The 19,922-nt window shown below is 46.3% G+C and overlaps 1 protein-coding gene across 14 annotated transcripts in view; it reads left to right on the forward strand.

Annotated features, from left to right (window-relative positions):
- DTNB (dystrobrevin beta) overlaps positions 1–19,922 on the forward strand; it is a 299,067-nt gene that overhangs the window by 36,163 nt on the left and 242,982 nt on the right. For 13 of the 14 annotated variants that reach the window (XR_003096007.1, XR_003096008.1, XR_003096009.1 and 10 more), the window contains exons 3-5: positions 7,385–7,465; positions 9,366–9,579; positions 14,760–14,845. Coding sequence is in view for 11 of the 14 variants with exons in the window: in XM_025214126.1 (XP_025069911.1) it covers positions 7,385–7,465; positions 9,366–9,579; positions 14,760–14,845 (381 nt within the window). In the remaining 3 variants the exon portion in view is untranslated. Of the gene's footprint in view, positions 1–6,051; positions 6,263–7,384; positions 7,466–9,365; positions 9,580–14,759; positions 14,846–19,922 lie in introns of those variants that run through there. The other variant, XM_025214134.1, reaches the window with a different exon arrangement.

Here is a 19,922-nt window from a genome sequence, read left to right on the forward strand (position 1 = left end):
TTCTCAGCCAGACTGGCTGACCTGCTCCACCGGGCTTTAAACTAAGCCCGCTGGGGGACGGGGGCACTACCGCCACTGCTGGCCCGCTGAGCAATCCTTGCAAAGCCAGCGGATCACGGCGCTTCAGGGAGCCCACCCCTGCCCCAGCCCTGGCAAAATCTGTGGGCAAGGAAGGAGCCCCCCAGGGGGCACTTGCTTGCCTGTACACAAATGCCAGGAGCTTGGGGAATAAGCAGGAGGAACTCATCCTCCTGCTCAATGCAAATAATTATGATGTCATACATATTTTCTCCTCTTCGTGAAACAGCGGGTTTCCCCTTGTAGGCTGGTAGAGTTCCAGCCTGCAAGGGGCTGCTTGGGGCTGGGGGGAGCAGGAGGTGGGTGATCAAGCAGGTGGTGCCACCTGCATGAGCACTTGTACACATGCACATGGCAGCATGGAGAGCAGCTTCCACAGCTCCGTCCAGATAAGTCTATGGGTGGGGGAAGGTAGATTGAGGCCACCAATGGGAGGGAGGGGGCCAGGGCAGGGTCGGGGCTGGGAGCGCTACCCAGTAGGGCTGTGCAAAACAGCACTGTTCTGCTTCAATCGGCGATCGGGGCAGCGGCGGCTCCCCGCGTGAACTGATATGCCTTTGGCCCCCGTACTGGAGCTGGCCCGAGGAGGGTGCGGGGCCCAGGGCAAATCAGCTTGTGTGGGGACCTGCACCCACCCTGGGATTGGGGTGGGGGCGGGTCCCTGCACGAGCTGATTTGCTCTGGGCCTGCCTGCCGCTGGCCTCAGGCGGCAGCACCAGCCTCCTGTGATCTCGGAGGCAGATCGGGGGCCCGCACCCCCAGGAGCAGTCCAGCAGAGCCCCTGCAGCCATCTGGGGGGTGCAGGCAGGCCCTGATCTGGCTGCCGGATGACAGGAGGCTACTGCTGCCGGCTGGGACCAGCGCTGAAGTCAGTAAGCCTGGCTTTGAAACTTGAAACATTTTGAAACTTTTGAAATGTCTCGAGTGCCTTTGTTTCGTTTTGAAGCTGTTTCAAAGGCTTTTGTTTCATTTTGATTTCGCTGTTTCGAGCTCGAAATGCATCAAAACAGCTTTGAAACAAAACACCGGGCATTATTTTGCACAGCCCTATTACCCAGCCAGGGAGGTGCATGGGGGTTGGGACAGGAATGCGTGGCCATGCGGGGGCAGAATGGAGCCATGGGTGGCTGGCCCGGGGGTGGGGGCGGCTGCCTGCCACTGTGCACATTCCCAGGGAGGTGACATGGGGGGGCATGTGCTCCCCAGATTTGTGTGTGGTCTGGGGGAGGATGCAGGCTGCCCTCTGCGGGCTTGGGGCTCCCTGCGCTGCTGCCAGCGGGTGGGACCTGGTGCAGGAGGGCAGAGTGAGACGGGTGGCAGCTGGGGCTCAGGCACTCCTGGGGGGCCAGAGAGTCGCGGTCCTTGGCCCTAGCCCTGTAGCCCTTGCAGCTGGGGGCTCCCTCTGACTGTGGTGGGGGGTGCAGGGGCCTGCGGATTGTGAGTGAGGGGCACCAGCAGGGCTGGTGGGGTGGGAATGAGGGGCGCTGGCAAGGGCAAGGGGCTGTGGGGTTGGTTCTTACCTGATTCGGGGACTTAAAAGGCCTTGGCTGCTGCTTCTGCAGCATGGTCTAAAAGGGGGAGTGCAGTTGTGTTTACTGAACTCCCTCCGGATCCACCCCTGGATCCACCCCAAGGCAGTACCTAGGATCTGCCCTTTGGACTTTCTACAGCATTTGAATGTCTTTGTGCAATTCAAAGCAGTAGCAGCAGTTTATTTAAGAGGTCTTAGCATTCACGTACGCTGGCACGTAGCTGAGAATCTCAACAGAAGAGCGCGCAGGTTTTGGATATGTTCTTTCCCTGTTATCTCAACCAGGAGCCCTTGTTAACCATGAGGAGAAATTGCCACTCATACCACCCTAGAGAATAGGAGCTGCAGCCAGCTGGAGAATATTTACTAGAAGACAGATTCTGATCTCTTCATTTGGTGGTAATGACTTGAAGGTTTAATATCCTAGAAAAATAAAGAAAGGACCTCAGTAAGCTATCTAGTCCTTCCCCTGTCCCCACCATATCCAAGCCATTTCCATAAGCAGTTGTCTGATCTGCTCTTAAAAACCTTCAATGATGGAGGCTCCACAGTGTCCTCAGTAACCTGTTCCAGTACTTAACTCAGTTTACAGTTAGAAAGTTTCTGTTACTGTCTACTCTGGTCTCCCTTGTTGTAGTTTTAAGCCCACTAGTTCTTGCCCTGTGTTTAGAGGAAGCGATGGTTATATAAACTCTTGTTCCTCTTCACAGGAATCTTTTTACGTATTTGAAGATTGCTGTGACTCCCCTCAGTCTTGTCTCCTTTGCACCAACATAAACCCATCTTTTCCCATAGTTCATGTTTTCTAGATCTCTGCTCATTTTTGTTGTTCTCCTCTGGACTCTGTCTAACTGATCCACATCTTTCCTGAAGTGCGGTGCCCAAAACGGGCCAAGTGCTCTAGCGGAGGCCTTACCAGTGTCGAGTAGAGCGATGGATTTACCCCACGGTTTTTATATAGGACATGCCTGTTCATGTATACCAGTGCAGTGCTGATTTCTTCCACAAAAGAAGTACATTGCTAATTCATATTTATTTTGGGCTCTGCTGAAACCCCTGTATCAGGGTCAGCATCCTATGGTCTCTGGGTCAGATCCAGCCCACCAAATGTTGTCATCCAGCCCATGGAGCTGGGACATTGGTGGCAATTCTGCGTTGAGTCAGAGAGGCTGCTGGTTGGAAGCACAGTGCCAGGTTGGAGTGGCTGCTGGGTTGGAGGCTTGCTAAAATGGAGATGCAGCACAGCTACTGCTTCTCCACCATCCACAAGGTCTGTTACCCCGTCCCAGTAGTAAGTTTGATTGGTTTGACCTGAGTTGCTAATGACAAATCCACTCCGGCTGTTTACTTATGTTGTTTTCTAGGTGCCTATAAATAGATTACAAAGATTACAATTCAGTTACAAGCAAGATTAGAAGCTTATACATTGAACTCGGTGACTGTACATGTGCGGGACTCAAGCTGCATGTCAACATGTACCCATGATACTGCTCGCCAGCCTTCACTTCCACACTTTAAACGGTTGAGGTCCATGTACTCCCTGTCCAAGCACAATGCGAACAGGAGGGTTACTGTCCTGTGCAAGCTGCTTTCCACCCAGTACAAGTATAGAAAGAGATTTCTTTTTGTTTTCTTGTCTGATGATATTCATGGATGGTACAGGGACAGGCTGGGACATCCACATGAACCATCTGAAAATGGAAGGGTGGGGATGTCATGAAGCTGAGAGCTGTTGCACTAGCCTGTGTAGGATTCCTGTCTATTTTATGGATTACATAGTGCAAATCATTTCAAATACAGTACATCATGCTAGGTGGGCAACAAGATGTTTGATTATCCACTTTGGCTGCGTACACACATTCACATCGTCCAGGACAGCGCTCCCAGGTTTGTTATCCTGAGAGAAAAACTTACCTGTACAGAAATTCAGATGGAGAAGCAAAAAGCCACCACTGCGAATGCTGGGCTGCCCAGGGTCCCTGGTGCATGTGGCCCAGACTGCTTTGTAGGCTTCTTCTTTTTTTTTTTTTTTAATGAATGTAGGCAGAGATCGTCAGGGTCAGCGACAGTGGGGGTGGGGTCTGTGCCATGCACAGAAGGGTCCTCCAGCCTTTCCCTTTCCCATGCACTTTGCCACGAGTGCTATGCTGTGTTGGAGCCCAGCTAAGGCTGAGCGGGACATATGCTTCCCTGCACTGCACCCAAGTGCTGCAGCATGAGTCAGGCAGATAACAAGCCAGGAGCAGAGCACACCCCTTGGCAGTTCAGCACTGCACTTTTCCAGCCCAGAGCATTCGGTGAGACCGGTTCTGCTCCCTGCTTGGCTGAGACTGGCACACGCTTTCCCTCCCCTGTGGGAGGAGGTAGAAGCAAAGCACACTGGGATTGCAGAGGTCGGTTTTATGTCCGCTGCCTGTACAAAAGTTATGTCTCTTGAGACATATTCTCTGGCAAGCCCTTTCACTCGGGTTGTTCCCAGGTTATTTTTCTCCCCGAGTGGCCACTTTTACGCTGGGAGAGAAATTACAAAGCTCTGTACATTCGTAGTTTGTCCAGAGAGAGCAGTGAAACCGAATATCTGTCCAAGCCCTTTGTCAGGAAGCCATCAAGTTTGAGAAGTGGTTTCACAAAGGCAGGATAACCTCACAACCTATACTCCTTCCGGGGTTTATCAGCGTCCTAGAAGACTTAAGCAGGCATGCACAGGTGAACAATTGCAAGAGGTCAGTTAATTGATCTGGGTTAAATTCATACTGTCAACAAGTCATTCCCATGATAGACTTGTTTATAATGCTAAGTGAGCATTTTTGAAGAAGGCTTCATTACGAGGTGCCTTTGGTTGGTGTTGGTCATTCTCATAGTTAAAATGATTGTAAGTCAGAGGCTAGGAGACCTGGTACCAAAATCTATGCAACTATCCCCAGTGCTTTTTTGCCTGCCTGCACATAATGGCCCAGAACTAGAATCATAGTCAGAGAAAATGAGGGTTGAGGGGACCTCAGGACATCACTTCTCGTCCAGCCCCCTGCTCAGAGCAGGACCAGCCCCAACTACATCATCCCGGCCTAGGCTTTGTCTACCTGGGTCTTCAAAACTTCCAAGGATGGAGATGCTACCACCTCTCTGGGTGACCTGTTCCAGTGCTTTACTCCCCTCACTGAGAGAGTTTTTCCTAATCTCTAACCTCAACTTTCCTTGCTGCAGCTTGAGCCCACTGCTCCTTGTCCTGCCATCTGTCCCCACTGAGAACAGCCCAGCTCCACCCTCTTTGCAGCCCCCCTGCAGGGAGGTGAAGGCTGCTATTCAATCCCCCTCGGTCTTCTCTTCTGCAGACTCAATCAGCCCAGTTCCCTCAGCCTCTCCTCATAAGCCATGTTCCCCAGCCCCTGAACCATTTTTGTTGCCCAACACTGGGCTCTCTGGTACACGGGAGGATAGTCCTGGCCAGTGTCACTTGTACCAGGGACCTCCTGGACTTTGCCAGGCTGAGGTGGGCCCATTCCTCTGTGCTGGTCTGGCACATGGAGCTGCCCATATTTCCTATGCCCTGCCATTTATTCCAGGAGGTCAAGGCTACCACCTACATCCAGCAGGTCTTATGTAAGGGCAGTCCCTGCCTGATCACATCCCCCAGCCCTCCAGAGCTTGTTGTGGGGTCCTTGCCTTCCCAGGCGCCTCAGTGCTCTTTACTGCACTTCTTCAGTTGGATACTTCAGTAGGGTGGGGGATGTGAAACCAGTCCACCTCCAGACAGCCCATAGTCTCCAGGTCTACACACTCATGTTCCATACCAAACCACCCAGACACCAAATGGTGGGACACTTTCACTGAGGGTGAGGGTCCCTGGTGGACCTGCCTATATTCCTCTTTTATCCCATGAGTCACTGGGGATCTAGGCTGGCAGCTTGTTGCAGAGGTGTCAGTGCAAGTATGTACCTGGGTGTAGGTTGTAGCCGTGTTGGTCTAAGGACATAGGCAGACAAGGTTCCTTGGGTGAATCTGATATCTTTTATTAGACCAACCCAAATAGTTGGAGAATAGTTATTAAGCGAGCTTTCGGGTTCAAAAACCCTTCGTCAGGCTAAGGAGGTTTCAGCAGTTGGTGTGTGCTCTTCCTGGATGGAATGACAAGTATGTACCTGGCACACTTTACAGACTCTTCTGTGGTCTGAGGGAAACCCTGGAATACAGCTACCTCAAGTGCACCAGGCTTGAACCATTAAAAGTCACAGCCGAGATGGTATTAGTGGAGGGAGTCTTTGGCATCAAGTACAGGATGGATGGGAACCTTTACAGTCTCTCCCACCTCTGACCCAAAACCAAAGTTACTTTGGCCTCGATTGTAGAACTTCATTATGCCGACGATCGTGCTGTCATTGCACGTGCTGAGGAGGACCTACAAACAGCCCTAAACTGCTTCTCTCAAGCATGCCAGTGCCTGGGACTGAGCCTTAGCGTTGGCATACTCGAGTCCTCACCAAAGCTAACACCACCAGTATGGAAGTGTTGATTTTTCAGCATCAGGCGCTGTGGATGAGGCACTGTGTGCACATGTCTGATGTTCATATACCAACACAACTGCTTCACTCCCAACTCGGCCAAGGACAGAGGACATGCGGGGGCCAGAGGAAATGCTTCAAGGACACCCTTAAGGTGAACATTAAGATGTGTGGCATTAACGCCACAAATTGGGAAAAACTAGCTTGGGACAGGGCCACGTGGCAATGCCTTGTGAGAGAAGGCACATCTTATTTTGAGGAAAACCATTTTCCCCTGGAGGCAGAAAAATAACAGAAACAGAAGGAAAGGAACCAAGACCGAGAAATCTGTGGTCCAGCCCTCCCTTTAACCACTACCTGTGGCATCTGCCAGAGAGTCTGGCCTTCTTAGCCATCAGTGCACTCATTTACCACCCTTTATTTGACCCGTGGGAGTGATCATCCTCCACTGTGAGGGACTGCCACTGCCAAGTGGGTGCAGTACTTAGGAGAAGACTAGCTTGCTATCTCTGCCGCTTCATCTCTACAGTCGTTAACTAGATGTTCAGTGAATGGAGCGGTAGAGAAGGCATCATGTAAATGAGGTTTTAAAATGGCAACGCTCATCACCATTGTCGCCCTGCTTTACCTCTGGCAGGTGAGGGGGCCGTGCCTCCTGGCTGTGCAACAAGGTTGATTGTGTAGTGCTAGGTGGTTTAGATAAGAGGTTAGCTAATAGATTTGTATAGGATGGTTTGGATAGGGATGACCTTGTCTTAAGCAGGGTGTTGGACTAGGTGGGCTCTGGAGGTCCCCCCTCAGTTCTACTTTTCTATGATTTACAGGGGAAAAAAATCTAGATCATTTTCCTAACTCTTAAGATGTTTTTATTCTAATCGTTTGTCACTGTGACGCTTATACAAGTTAATCCTTTTTTCTTTTAAAAAAAAAAAAAATGTAGTCCCCGTTCATTTATAGTTAGATTACTTTAATGTCAAAACTCTTGTGCTGGCAAGAGAGACCTTACAATTGTTCACTTCAGCTGACTTTTATATACACTCATGGGTTTGCTAGGTGTGAATTATTAAGCTGTCTTAAATTCACGCCAGTTTATATTATGTTATTAATGTTCATGTCACTGAAGAATTTTCCTGTTCTTATGGGTGGGGAAGTGGGAAAATCTAATGGAGACTATTGCTTCGCTACAGACATTTATTGAAATTATTTTGGCAGGTGAGTGGAATATTAGAAAAAAGATTTAAAAAATAAATGTGAATATTTTTATTGTTATTTAAAGGGGCCCAAAATTTTGATGTCATCAGACTTTCAACATATCGGACAGCCTGCAAGCTGAGATTTGTGCAAAAGAGATGCAATCGTAAGTCATAACTATGCCATGTTTCATAAGCAGCTTGATTAGTACCTATTTTCTTTTTATTTTGACAATATATCACCAAAATGAACTTACTCCTGCAAGATTGTAGACTGTATTCCTGTTTGTAAATCTAATTCGTCCTCTTTTGAAAGCCTCAGCTACTGTCCCTGGTAAGTTTGTCCTGGGTGCCTTTTTGGGGCAAATCCAAGTATGCTGCATCTTTAATTAACAGTTCTGGTGCCTCAAAGAGGAATCCTGGATTCTCCAGTCCCTACTTCACACAGGATTATGTGCTGCGTTAAGAACTGTGTTCCTTCCTCTTCTTTATTTATAGTAATATCTGTAGTTGTCTGGTTATTTTTTTTTATTTTTATGAGGATTGAAGGAAAGAAGGCAAAATCATCTATTGAGCCACACTTCTTTCCTAAATAATCTCCAGCTTTTGATCTCAGTTACTTTGAAGTAACTTTAAGTCCAAATCACAATGAACACATTTCCCAAGAAATGCTTTTTGGCAGTAGTGCTTTCTTTTTCAGAAGAATCAGCCAGACATTATTGCCTTGTTTCACATTTAAGTGAGAGAGTTATGGCTAGGAAGTGTGATAAACCTGAGAGTGTGGGTCAGGATTTCATGCATTGTAGAAAGCTTATCTTTGGCTAAAGGCTTTATCTAGCTCTTTGTTAAGGATTCACTTATTGGCACTTTTGGTTTATTACAGTTAGAGCGGTAACAAGTCGGTATGTGTATAATTTGTTTAAAAGGTTTATGAAGGATCCATGCAATTTGTGCCTTCTGATAAAGGACTGGGTATCTGTGTAAGGTCACAATTTGGTCTTAATTCAACTTGTGAAGTAACCTTTTTCGAGTTCTCAGCAAAATGTTCATGCTTTTAGTTGTCTATTCAAGAAGCATTTATAGTTGGTATAACTTCAGGTTGAGGGGTTGTGAGATGTACGCTATTATGGTACATTGATAAGAGACCTGATTGTAGACTTTTACCTTAAATATATTGAGCTCCATATTAATCAGATCATAAAGTTATTGGTTTCTTCCTTGAATTTTCATTAACATTGACATGATTTAAATGTGAAAAGATTATTTTCTTTAAAAAAAAACAAACAAATTTAAGAGTTTTCATAAATCATTTACCTGCTTTACTTTGTATGATGGGAATTTCTAGATAGATTAAACAGTGTGTTCAGAAAGATTTGTAAGTTATCGGGCAGATGGTCCCCTAGATTGCCCTCTGCTAAGCTAATGATTGCATCTCTGGCATCCCATAGATGTGTCAAGATATTTATTGTACTGCAACTTGGAGGTGTGGATTCAGTCACAAAGCATTGCTTTGACCTGGTTAGATCTGATACACTTCAGCAAAGAAGTCATTGACTGTCCCTCCATACTCTGTCATATTTTAATTAAGATATCAGGTCCCTTCAGTATTGGGGTACTGCTAGCCAAACTGTCCTGTGGGTAGACATGCAGAGGATAGATGAAGAAATGAAGGCTTCTTCTAATTGAAGTTTTTCTGGTAGACTCTGAATATTCATACTCGCTGCCCACCTCCCTTTAACAACAATCTCTCTAACATGCGAGAGAGAAACTGAGGGGTTAGAGGGTACCAAGCCCACTTTCTTAGTCCTGCCACCAATGCACTCAGGAATACTGAGGGAAGGGTTAGTGGATGTGAGACCGCAGTAATGGGCACTATTTGGAGAAGGTGGTGCTACTTGATGCATGCTTATGATCGTGACTATTCGGAGGTCATCTGGAACTTTGGTTGCAACTAGCCTTTGTTTCTAAAATAATGAAAACTAATGTGGTATCTAAACGTTGTGGCATTAAGAGTAACCTTGACATTACAAAATGTAATATTTACATTTCTTTCTCTTTTATCTTTAGTTCATCTTGTTGATATCTGGAATATGATTGAAGCCTTCAGAGACAATGGCCTTAACACATTGGATCACAACACAGAGATCAATGTGTCTCGACTGGAAACAATCATTTCATCAATCTATTACCAGCTAAATAAACGCCTTCCTTCTACTCACCAGATCAGCGTGGAGCAATCCATCAGCCTTCTTCTTAACTTCATGATAGCAGCATATGACAGGTTAGTAACACGCACGCACGCACGCACGCACGAATACACCTACGTAATTTCTTAATTAAAAATATGGGCCAAAGGGTCCTCTTAATGCTACCTTGTTTTGATATTAAGCCTTGATGCCACCCTGTAACAAAGAAGGAGCTGTTGTCGGTTTATGCACATTCACCTTTATGCTTGGTTCGGCATGCCTTTCTTCCTCTCTCTCGCATTTAGAGGTTAACCAGCATCTTCTAAGACTAGTTCATAGTCTTCTCGGACAGAAGATTTTATTTCTGCAGGATCTCTCAATCACTACAGAGTTAGTGAAGTTAATTAGTATCTTCAGTTTCTTTTGGCATGTCATCTATAACCTTTCACATCATTCTTTGACTTGCTTGTTTTTTGCCATCCTACCTTTCCTTTTCTGTTCCCTTTTTTTCTTATAATAGTGCTATGACTGGGGAGCTAGTTGATCCCGTTGTGGAGTGGGTTCTCCCACTAAAACACAAAATGTAGCTTCATTTTAGAATCTCCAGTGCCTATAATGTGTGCATGGTTCAGGCTTTGACCCTTTCTTTGTCTGACACAGAGTTCAAAAGTTCCCCTAAAGAATTAGTTGCAAATATAAATGTAATAGAAAGAATGGGAGGAAATGATCATGATGTGATAGATATTCATGTTTCTAAGAAAGGGAGAAGAACAAAACAAGGATACTGGGCTTCAGATAAGTGGATTTCAACTGAAAATAATAGGTAAGATTCTAGTAAGTAAGGCAGATTAAAGATCAGGGGATCTGGGGCACTTCCTAAAGGATGTAGCTTCTTGTTGAGCCTGTAATACAGCATGATGGAAAGATATGAATAACCGAAGGAAACGGATGTGGCTACATGAGGTGCTTCTTAGTTACCCCCACCGCTAAACAAAAACATACAGACAAAGGAAAGAAGGGCAAATTACTGAGGAGGTAGACCAAGGAATAGCAAGAAAGTTTAGGGACAAAATTAGGAAGGCAAGGGTGAAAAAGGAGCTGCAACTGGCAAGGCATATTAAAAGGCAGTAAGAAGCAGCTTCATAAATATATCGGACAAAAAAGAAGGATCAAGGAAAGTGGGTCCACTGCTCATTAGTGAGGGTGAACGATTTAATGGAAGACACAAAGAAGGCACAGCTGCTGTATGACTACTGTGCCTCAGTCTGTGTACCTGTTACCAGACGGTTACAAAAGTGTATGTAAGCAAAAAAGAAGGGCTGCAGATCAGGGTATATAAAGAGTGTGTCAGCTTTCGACAAATTTTAATGAATTTAAATCAGCAGTGGTGTTTCCCTTCAGCGTCAACAGGGGTTTCCGGTATTCTGTGCCACTTGTTGCAGTCCTGTAGTTCTCTGGCCCTTTCCCAGAGTTGAATTGCTTCATTGAGTCCTTTCCCTTCAGGACTGTGCTTTGTTGCTGGAGGGTTTTGATCACCATCCCCCGTGGAACCTAGTTTAAAGCCCTCCTTGCTGGCCGGCCAGACAATGCCCAAAGATGCTCTTCCTGAGTCCTGTCTCTTGATGGCAGTCCTCCTCCCAAGAACCCCCTCCTCCTGTTGTCAAAGAAGCTGAAGCCTTCACGTTGACCCACTGTCTCGGCCACACACTAACTTCCAGGATTCAATGGTCTCTGCCTGGACCTTTGCCTCCCACAGGAAGAATTGACAGAAATACCACCTGTGCTTCAAGCTCCTTAATCCTCCTGCCAAGACCGTGCTTCCACATACTGCATGGAGCACACAAGACCGGTCCAGGCACATGCTGCATTCAGTGTCCACGTGCTTGCTCTGGGGCCAGTCCGAATAGGGCCCACAAACTGTTCTTGTGTGCCAGAGCCTATGTGCAGGACTGGTCTGGTATGGGCTCCTCATGCAGTACATGTTCAGGGCTGATCCAGGGTGTGCACTGCATGAAGTGCTCATGCCAAAACAACCCTGTGCACTGGATCCGGCGCACGGAGCCAGTCTGGGCCTGATTTGGCCCACAGACCAGCCCCATGTCTTTGTGGCCTGGAAGAGTTTGACATCCCTGATCTGAGGGTATAGTGAATTACAAACTCAAATTGAGTCATTAATGTGGTGTTAATGTTGATAAAAGAAATGCAGTTTGGAGTTTGCATTAACAGAATCATTGCATGCAAGATATATGGGAGGTGCTGGTACTATCATCCCCCATGTCTTGGATACTCATTCAGTTAGTCTTTAAAGTGCCGTCCAGTCCTGCCTCATCCCAGACTAAGATGGCTGACTACTTCTCTCTACTCAAAGAAGGATATTGAGAAACTGAGTGAGGGTACAGAGGCAAGCAATAAAGATGAAAAGGCTTTGCAATGCAAACTATACAAGGAAAAGCTGAAGGAACTAGATACGTTTACTTTGGAGAAAGGAGATGATCTAGACAAAGCAAAGCCTACGTTCTACCGTGGGTGTGTCCCATGCTTCTGGGCTTTGATGGTTGCCTCATGGAGCTGGGAGGGAGTTCCTCCCCTTGCCCATCCCTCTCTCCCTCTCTCTCTCTCTCTCTCTCTCTCTCCTTGGTGCTACTTGCCAGGATTTTTAAAAAATTTTCCTTAGAGGTATTGAAGGTTGGCTGCAGCCAAGGCTGGGGATTTTGACTGGGCTGTGCCAATGCTTCTACTGGGACCAAAGCCAGCTCCTGCTGGGACCAAAGCTTCCTGGCTGGAGGACATTGCCCCTTTGATGAGGGGTCAGACCCATCATCATGTTTGGGGTCAGGAAGGAATTTTACCCCCGGTCAGATTGATAAGGACTATGGAGATCCTTGTCTTCCTCTGTAGCAGGGGGCATGGCCCTCTACCCGGGATCTTTTGAGTGTATATTGACTACAGTTTATAGAAGCAGGACATTGCCTGCCGTGGTTCCCCTGCTTTCTCTGTGGCAGGTTAGTGTGTTATGTCCATGTTGTGTCAGGGTTGATGGTAATCTTATGTAGAATTTAGATTACAGGTTGTATGGGATGGTTTGGATAGGGGTGATCCTGCCTCAAGCAGGGAGTTAGACGAGATGTGACCTCTGGAGGCCCCTTCCAGCCCTACTTCTCTGGGATGTTCTTTCATTTCCGAAGCTTGGTGCTGAGGGCCCCTTGGCTGGCACTGATTTGACTTTCCATCATCGTGTTCCTGTGTCCTAGCTCTGGGTGAAGCCTCAGACTTGGACGAAGTGGTCAGTGCCATGTTAGAAGGACGTAACCTTCTGTTCAGGAAGCTATCAGTTGTTAACAATGTTATTAATATTTTTTCATTTTATTGTGGTAGCTTGGAGGACATGTCATGTACTGGAAGCCCACTCTGCTAGGTACTATTAGAAATACAGAACAAAATAACAGTCCCTGCAGCCAGAAATGGCTTATTTACACTGAGCCATTACAGTGAAGTTAAGCGAAGGCATGCAATTGCAGCACACCCAGCTGTTTTGCAGAAACTACTCATGTTGACACTCAGTGCACAGTAATAGTGAAGTAGCTTACTTGACTTTACTTTAATGTCCTCATATACACAAGTCCAAACTCACAATCTGAAGAATTGCAAAGAACCCACTTTTGAAGATTTTAGTATTCCATTGGTAGAGGTCATTTATGATCTGATAATGTTGCCTTTTCATCACAAAGCATATTCATATGATTTCACGGAGAACAAAGCTCATGTCTCCTTGCAGAACTTCGCTCAAGGATTCAAGAGGTAGTGCTAGGATAGGGAACGTATTGATTCTAGTCAAATAGCCCGGACAACCTATCATTGCCTCTGACTAAACATCTGTGATGCAGTCTTTGAGCGTGGAGATGAAGTCTCTTCTATGGAGTAACCTAGGTTGCTCCCCTCTTAAAGCAGTTCCGCAACCTGGCAGTTGACGTGCTTATGCTGCAGCTCTTCATCTGGCTGCTCGCCTCTCAGTTACTAGGCCACTACCTAGCTGTTGTAATGTATTATAAAGCAGTGCCTGTTTTGAACAATTATTTCTTATTGCTCCTGAAACTTGCTTTCATCCATGAGTTTCCATCCCGTTCAGATATGCTTGGTTATCCCCAAGGACATTTCCAAGGTACAAATGGCAAGCTGTCATTTAACTCTCATTGAAAATCCCTTGTGATTTTGAAAATCTCCCTCTTGGCTAGCACTAATTACATTTCATGTACTGTGTCACTATACTGCCCATCTTGTTGTAACTAATCTACATAATTTATTTGCATCATTGCCACTTAAATTTGTTTTTCATTTCCTTTTCCCTTTGTACATTAGCTTATGTTTTCTAAGCTGCTGTATCATATCTATCAAGTATTGTACTTACTATGGAACAGAGATTTCATATTTTTATTTGGGATTAAAGAGTTCAATATTCACACCTTTGTCATCCACACTTACATGTCTGCCACTGGTACTCTATTTATGCTTACTTGCTACTAAAGTAATTCCCTGTAACACTTCACACTAGTAGTGGTTTTGTTCTTAGACCCAACTGTGCTGTGGAGCCTGTTTAATCCTCTGAATTGCAGATTATTGCTTGCATTTCACCTTTCTGAAAAACAATTTGTGCCTTTTTACAAAGGATCCCTTATGTGGTTATTTCTAAATGCCACGGCTGGGCAGAATAAAATCTTTTCATACTTTTTCTATAAGAAATTAATTAATTTCTCATGCCGACATTAGGAAATGGTTGCCTGATTGTGCCATCTGTTCCCAGTAATATAACAGCCTTGGTAGCTTAAATTAGAAAAACGTGCCATCCATGTTGGTTCCTGTTTTACATGGCGTGCCCAGAATATCCTGGAACTTTCACCAAGCAATGAGTTACTTTACCTCCTGTTTCAGCATATTAGTTCTTGAGTATCCTTATTCTGGGAAGTAAGCGTTGAATATTCCCAACTCATTATTCTTGCCACTGGTAGAAGCAAGAAACCTGTCGTAATGAGTGAGCATATTCTGAACTGTTTCAGAAATGTCGCAGCAGAATGCGATTTATCATTAGATACCTATTAGCTGTTCTAATTTATTTAAAATACCAAGTGTTACTATTTTTATGCTTATTAAATATTAAATACTTTAAAAATTAATGGTATTAAGAGCTAACACTAATGTGTTCCCTTCATGGCCCTTAAAGATTTTTTCTGTTTGTTTTCATTCCATATAGTAATTATTTTATCATGTAATTTCTTTACAGTGAGGGCCATGGGAAGTTGACGGTATTTTCAGTTAAAGCTATGTTAGCAACCATGTGTGGTGGGAAAATACTGGACAAACTAAGATGTAAGTACTTCTAAGCAAATCAAACCATTATTTGAAAAATTCTGTTTCTAGTGTGGATCTCACACACTTTTATATTTCAACTGTTTTAAAACTTAATTATTCTTGCTCTGAACATTCAGCATTTGTTATATTGGAGTGAATTTTTCTTACTTTTTTTGGTAATGTATGCCATCTGCTGGCCATAAAAAAAATACTGAGGGTTTTGTTTTCATTGCAGAAGTATAGGTTTTCAGTGACCTTAAAATATGCATTTCTGTAATTTCAAATACTTTTGCGTTTCTTTAAACATATAATTTTGAATTTTGTGAATATTTCTAAATTAAGCCTTGCCTCATCCTGACCTGAGGATGGTGAAGCCACTCCTGGCTTGGCTGCCCTGTCAATCCTGCCTTCCTGGGATTTCACACGTCTCCTGTTTTCTTTCCATTGCTATTCTTTCTCTTCCTTTTCCATTCCTTGCATTCTTGACCTCTAGTTCTGTACAAAAAGAATTAACACCATTCGTTACTATTCCACTGGTACCTTGCTGTAAGGGGCGCAAACTAGTCCTGCATCCTCCCTGCGTCCACTCCAATTCCTTTTCCTTGCCCAAATGGCTACTTGCTTTCTGCTTCCTGCCCTGTCTGCCACCCTGCTGTCTGTCCCCTCCCAGATCTGTCATGTGCCATTTGTGGCACGTGCTGGAGGTTGGTCACCCCTTCTACAACTGAAGCTCGACTCTTTTCTCCTGACTGTTCCTTAATAACAACATAGTCATTTTAAGTCATTTAATTTTCTTTCCTTTCCACCCTAACTACTTGGGGAGATAGTAGGGTAGGCAATGCCAGGCTCTTACTCTCCCATTTTAAATCTATGAACAAATCGAGTTCACCTTCTATACAGTGCCTGTTTCTGAAGGGCTCGAATCTTCCTTCTGCTGTTTCTTTCAGTTCTGTTGATGACTATTCCCTCTGCCCAGGTTTTCCTTTTTTTCTTTAACTCTGGACTAAACTTTCTTTTCTCTTCTCTGGACAAGGTTCTTCACCTTGTTTTCACCAAATGCAGTTTCTATTTTTTTTTCATGGACATGCCCGTATTTTGATATCCATCATTCCTCATCTGATGCTCTCTGCCCTGGCGTGCATTACTACTTCTGTGAACTTCGCTCCAAATCCTGGCTTCCTTATTCCTTTCAAATAGTGCATTTCCTCACAGATGTCACCCATTCTGACTTTCTACCCACGGGGCATCATTCTCAAAAGTGCCTGCTTACTTATATGGTTAACTCCTTAAAAATCAACTCCTCAGCTTTCAAATACGTTTTCTCCATGCTAGGTTCTTTCACGTCCCTGCTTGGTCTGTTCAGGCCAATCCTAAGTACTGATTCTTCCTTCCATCTGTTCTTCTCATTTGTTTTTTTGAGAAATTAAGAAAATTCAGGGACCATCCTGATTTCCTTTGTTATTCCTCCATCATTCCTCTTTCCTTCTGTTCTGTCATATACCATATCTTTCTAAGCAAATGCTATTTTCCATTGCAGTTGACTCATATCACAGCTCATGCCCCCTGCCCCTGCTCTTAGCCCAAGATCTTGCCAATATCTCCATAGCAAATATTGATGCCATCTGGCATGAGCTTTCCTCCTTTCTATCCCCATCTGCTCCACGTTTTCCCTTTGCTGATCTCCATTTAGTCTCCATTCTTCCCCTTCTGTTCATTGTTACTGTTCATCACCTGGATCCTTTTCTTTAACATTTAGATACTCCACTGCCTTATCCAGATTAAAATATCTTGTTTCCCCTCTTTTATCCAACCCCGACTTGCCTCTCTGTTTACCCTTGCCCTTCTTGCTTTTGCTGTGGCTCTCCAATGGGCAGTCTGCTCTTACTGCCTTCGAGTGTTTTTGCAAGTGAAAGCATTAAGGAAACAAATCAACTCGGTCCTTTCAGAGGTCCAGTAAAAATCATTTTCGATTTGGCTTATTTGCAAACATTTAAAAACGTATAACAACTTGTAGCACACGTATAGATTCATAGATGTTAGGGTTGGAAGAGACCTCAGTAGGTCATCGAGTCTGACCCCCTGCCCTGGGCAAGAAAGAGCGCTGGGGTCAGACGACCCCAGCCAGGTGCTTGCCCAGGCTCCTCTTGAAGACCCCAGGGTAGGGGAGAGCACCACCTCCCTTGGGAGCCCGTTCCAGATTCTGGCAACCCACACTGTGAAGAAGTTATTTCTAATGTCCAACCTAAATCTGCTCTCCATCAATTTGTGGCCGTTGTTCCTAGTTACTCCAGGGGGTGCCCTGGTAAATAGAGCATCTCCTATTCCCTGCTGCCCTCCCCTGATGAATTTATAGGCAGCCACAAGGTCACCTTTCTCTCAGCCTTCTCTTGCAAAGGCTGAAGAGATCCAGGTCCCTCAGTCTCTCCTTGTAGGGCCTTGCCTGCAGGCCACTGACCATATGAGTGGCCTCCTCTGGACCCTCTCGAGATTCTCCGCATCCCTCCTGAAGTGCGGCGCCCAAAACTGGATGCAGTACTCCACCTGCGGCCTGACCAGTGCTGCACAGAGGGGGAGGATCACCTCCCTGGACCTGGTTGTCATGCATCTGCTAATACACGATAAAGTGTGGTTAGCCTTGTTGATCACTTCGTCACACTGACGACTCACGTTCATCGTGGAGTCAACCATGACTCCAAGATCCCTTCCTGCTTCTGTGCTGCTGAGAAGGTCCTTCCCCAGCCTGTAAGTGTGTTGGTGATTCTTTTTCCCCATGTACAGCACTTTGTATTTGTCTTTGTTGAACTGCATCCTATTTTGTTCTGCCCATTTTTCCACCTGTCCAGATCCACCTGGATCCGTTCCCTACCCTCTGTTGTGTTAACTTTGCCCCATAATTTTACCCCTCAGCCAATTTACCACCCCTGACCATGTAATCATCTACATCACAGCTGCTCAGTTTATTTATGAGAACGGAATGCGATACCTCATCGATGGCCTTCTTAAAGTCTAGGGAGATGACCTCTACCTCGACTCCTGCGTCTAAGCGTTTTGTGTCAGGCAGGATCTACCTGCAGTGAACCCATACTGATTTCCTTTCAGCATTAGTTCCCCTGCTGGGCTCCCACAAATGTGATCCTTCATGATTTTTTCCAGAGTTTTCCCGAGGATGGGGGTGAGGACACAATACACGTCCTCAACAAACAGCATGGGGTCAGAGGAGGGGCAGACTGAAGTGCTCTGGGTCAGAATACAAGGGGGTCAGGGGGAAAGGAACTTAGTGGTGGGGGTCTACTACAGACCACCCAACCAGGGGGAAGAGCTGGACTGGGAATTCTCAGGTCAGCTCGTGGAGGCAGTTAAGTCAAGGGACGTGGTCATCATGGGTGACCTAAACTATCCAGACATCTGCTGGGAAGAGCAGTCAGCCAGGTCAGACCCCTCACGTAGGTTCCTAGCCGAGATACAGGACCTCCATCTAACCCAGAAGGTGCATAGTCCCACCAGGGGAAATGCCTTGCTGGACGTGGTCCTGGCCACAGGCGATGACCTGGTAAGGGAATTGCGGGTTCTCGACCACCTGGGTGACAGCGATGATCGCCTGCTGGAATTCACCATCCAGCGCAGGGTGTCAAAGGCCTGCAGCAAGGCAGCAGCCCTGGACTTCAGGAGGGCGGATTTCAATGAGTTAAGGAGACTAGTCAGGGAGGAACTGAGGTCCTGGAGGGTAGAGGAGTTGGGAGTCCAGGAAGAGTGGTCGTTCCTTAAGGAGATGATCCTTCGAGCCCAAAGGGTGACAGTCCCAATGAGAATCAAAGGGGGCAGGAGTGCTCGGAAGCCCCCATGGCTCACCAAAGGCATTCAGGAACGCCTGAAAGATGAAAAGGAGGTGTACACCCAGTGGAAGGGAGGGGCTATCACCAAGGAGGAATATACCTCCATTGTTCGAGACTGTAGCGGGACTATTAGGAAGGCTAAGGCGGAGACGGAACTGGGACTAGCGACCCAGATCAAAGATAACAAGAAGTCCTTTTTTAAATACAAAGGCGGTAAAAAGAAAGCACTGGGTAACGTGGGGCCCCTGCAGGACACACTTGGCAATCTGGTGGTTGCACCAGATGGTAAAGGTGACCTCTTTAACAAATTCTTTGCCTCCATTTTTCTGAGCAGGTACTGGGACATCCCCACCACTGGGATTCAGGACGGACTCAGGAGAGGCACAGCCAGGCCCAGGGTCAGTGAGGATCTAGTTAGGGAACTTCTGGTGGGGCTGGACGTGGTCAAGTCAGCAGGTCCAGATGATCTCCACCCCAGAGTGCTGAGGGAATTAGCAGAGGACATTGCGGGACACCTGGCACGGCTTTACGAGCACTCGTGCTGCTCTGGCCAGGTGCCAGAGGACTGGAAAAGGGCCAGTGTGGTCCCCATTTTCAAAAAGGGGAGGAAGGAGGACCCAGGAAACTATAGGCCTGTTAGACTTACCTCAGTCCTGGGCAAGCTCTTCGAGAGAATTATCCAGGAGCACATCTGAGAGGGGCCAGCAGGGGAGGTTATGCTTAGGGGCAATTAACATGGGTTTATTAGGGGCAGGTCCTGTCAGACCGACCTGGTGGCCTTCTACGACCAGGTCACAAAATCCTTCGACGCAGGTGTCGCGGTGGACGTAGTCTTTCTGGACTTTAGGAAGGCCTTCGACACTGTCTCTCACCCCATTCTCATTTAAAAAAACTAGGAGACTGTTGCATTGACGCCTACACAGTCAGATGGGTTGCCAGTTGGCTGGAGGTCCGCACCCAGAGAGTGGTGGTGAATGGGTAATTTTCGCCCTGGAGGGATGTGGGCAGTGGGGTCCCCCAGGGCTCAGTCCTCAGGTCTGCACTGTTCAACATCTTCATCAGCGACTTGGACACAGGGGTGAAAACACCTTGTTCAAGTTCACAGATGGCACTAAGATGTGGGGAGAAGTGGGCACGCTAGAAGGGAGGGACAGGCTACAACTAGATCTGGACAGGCTGCAGGGGTGGGCAGATGAGAACAGGATGGGTTTCAACACTGGCGAGTGCAAGGTGCTGCACCTGGGGAGGAAGAACCAGCAGCA

The sequence above is a fragment of the Alligator sinensis genome, unplaced genomic scaffold (assembly GCF_000455745.1).
Source record: "Alligator sinensis unplaced genomic scaffold, ASM45574v1 scaffold8_1, whole genome shotgun sequence".
Taxonomy (NCBI): domain Eukaryota; kingdom Metazoa; phylum Chordata; order Crocodylia; family Alligatoridae; genus Alligator; species Alligator sinensis.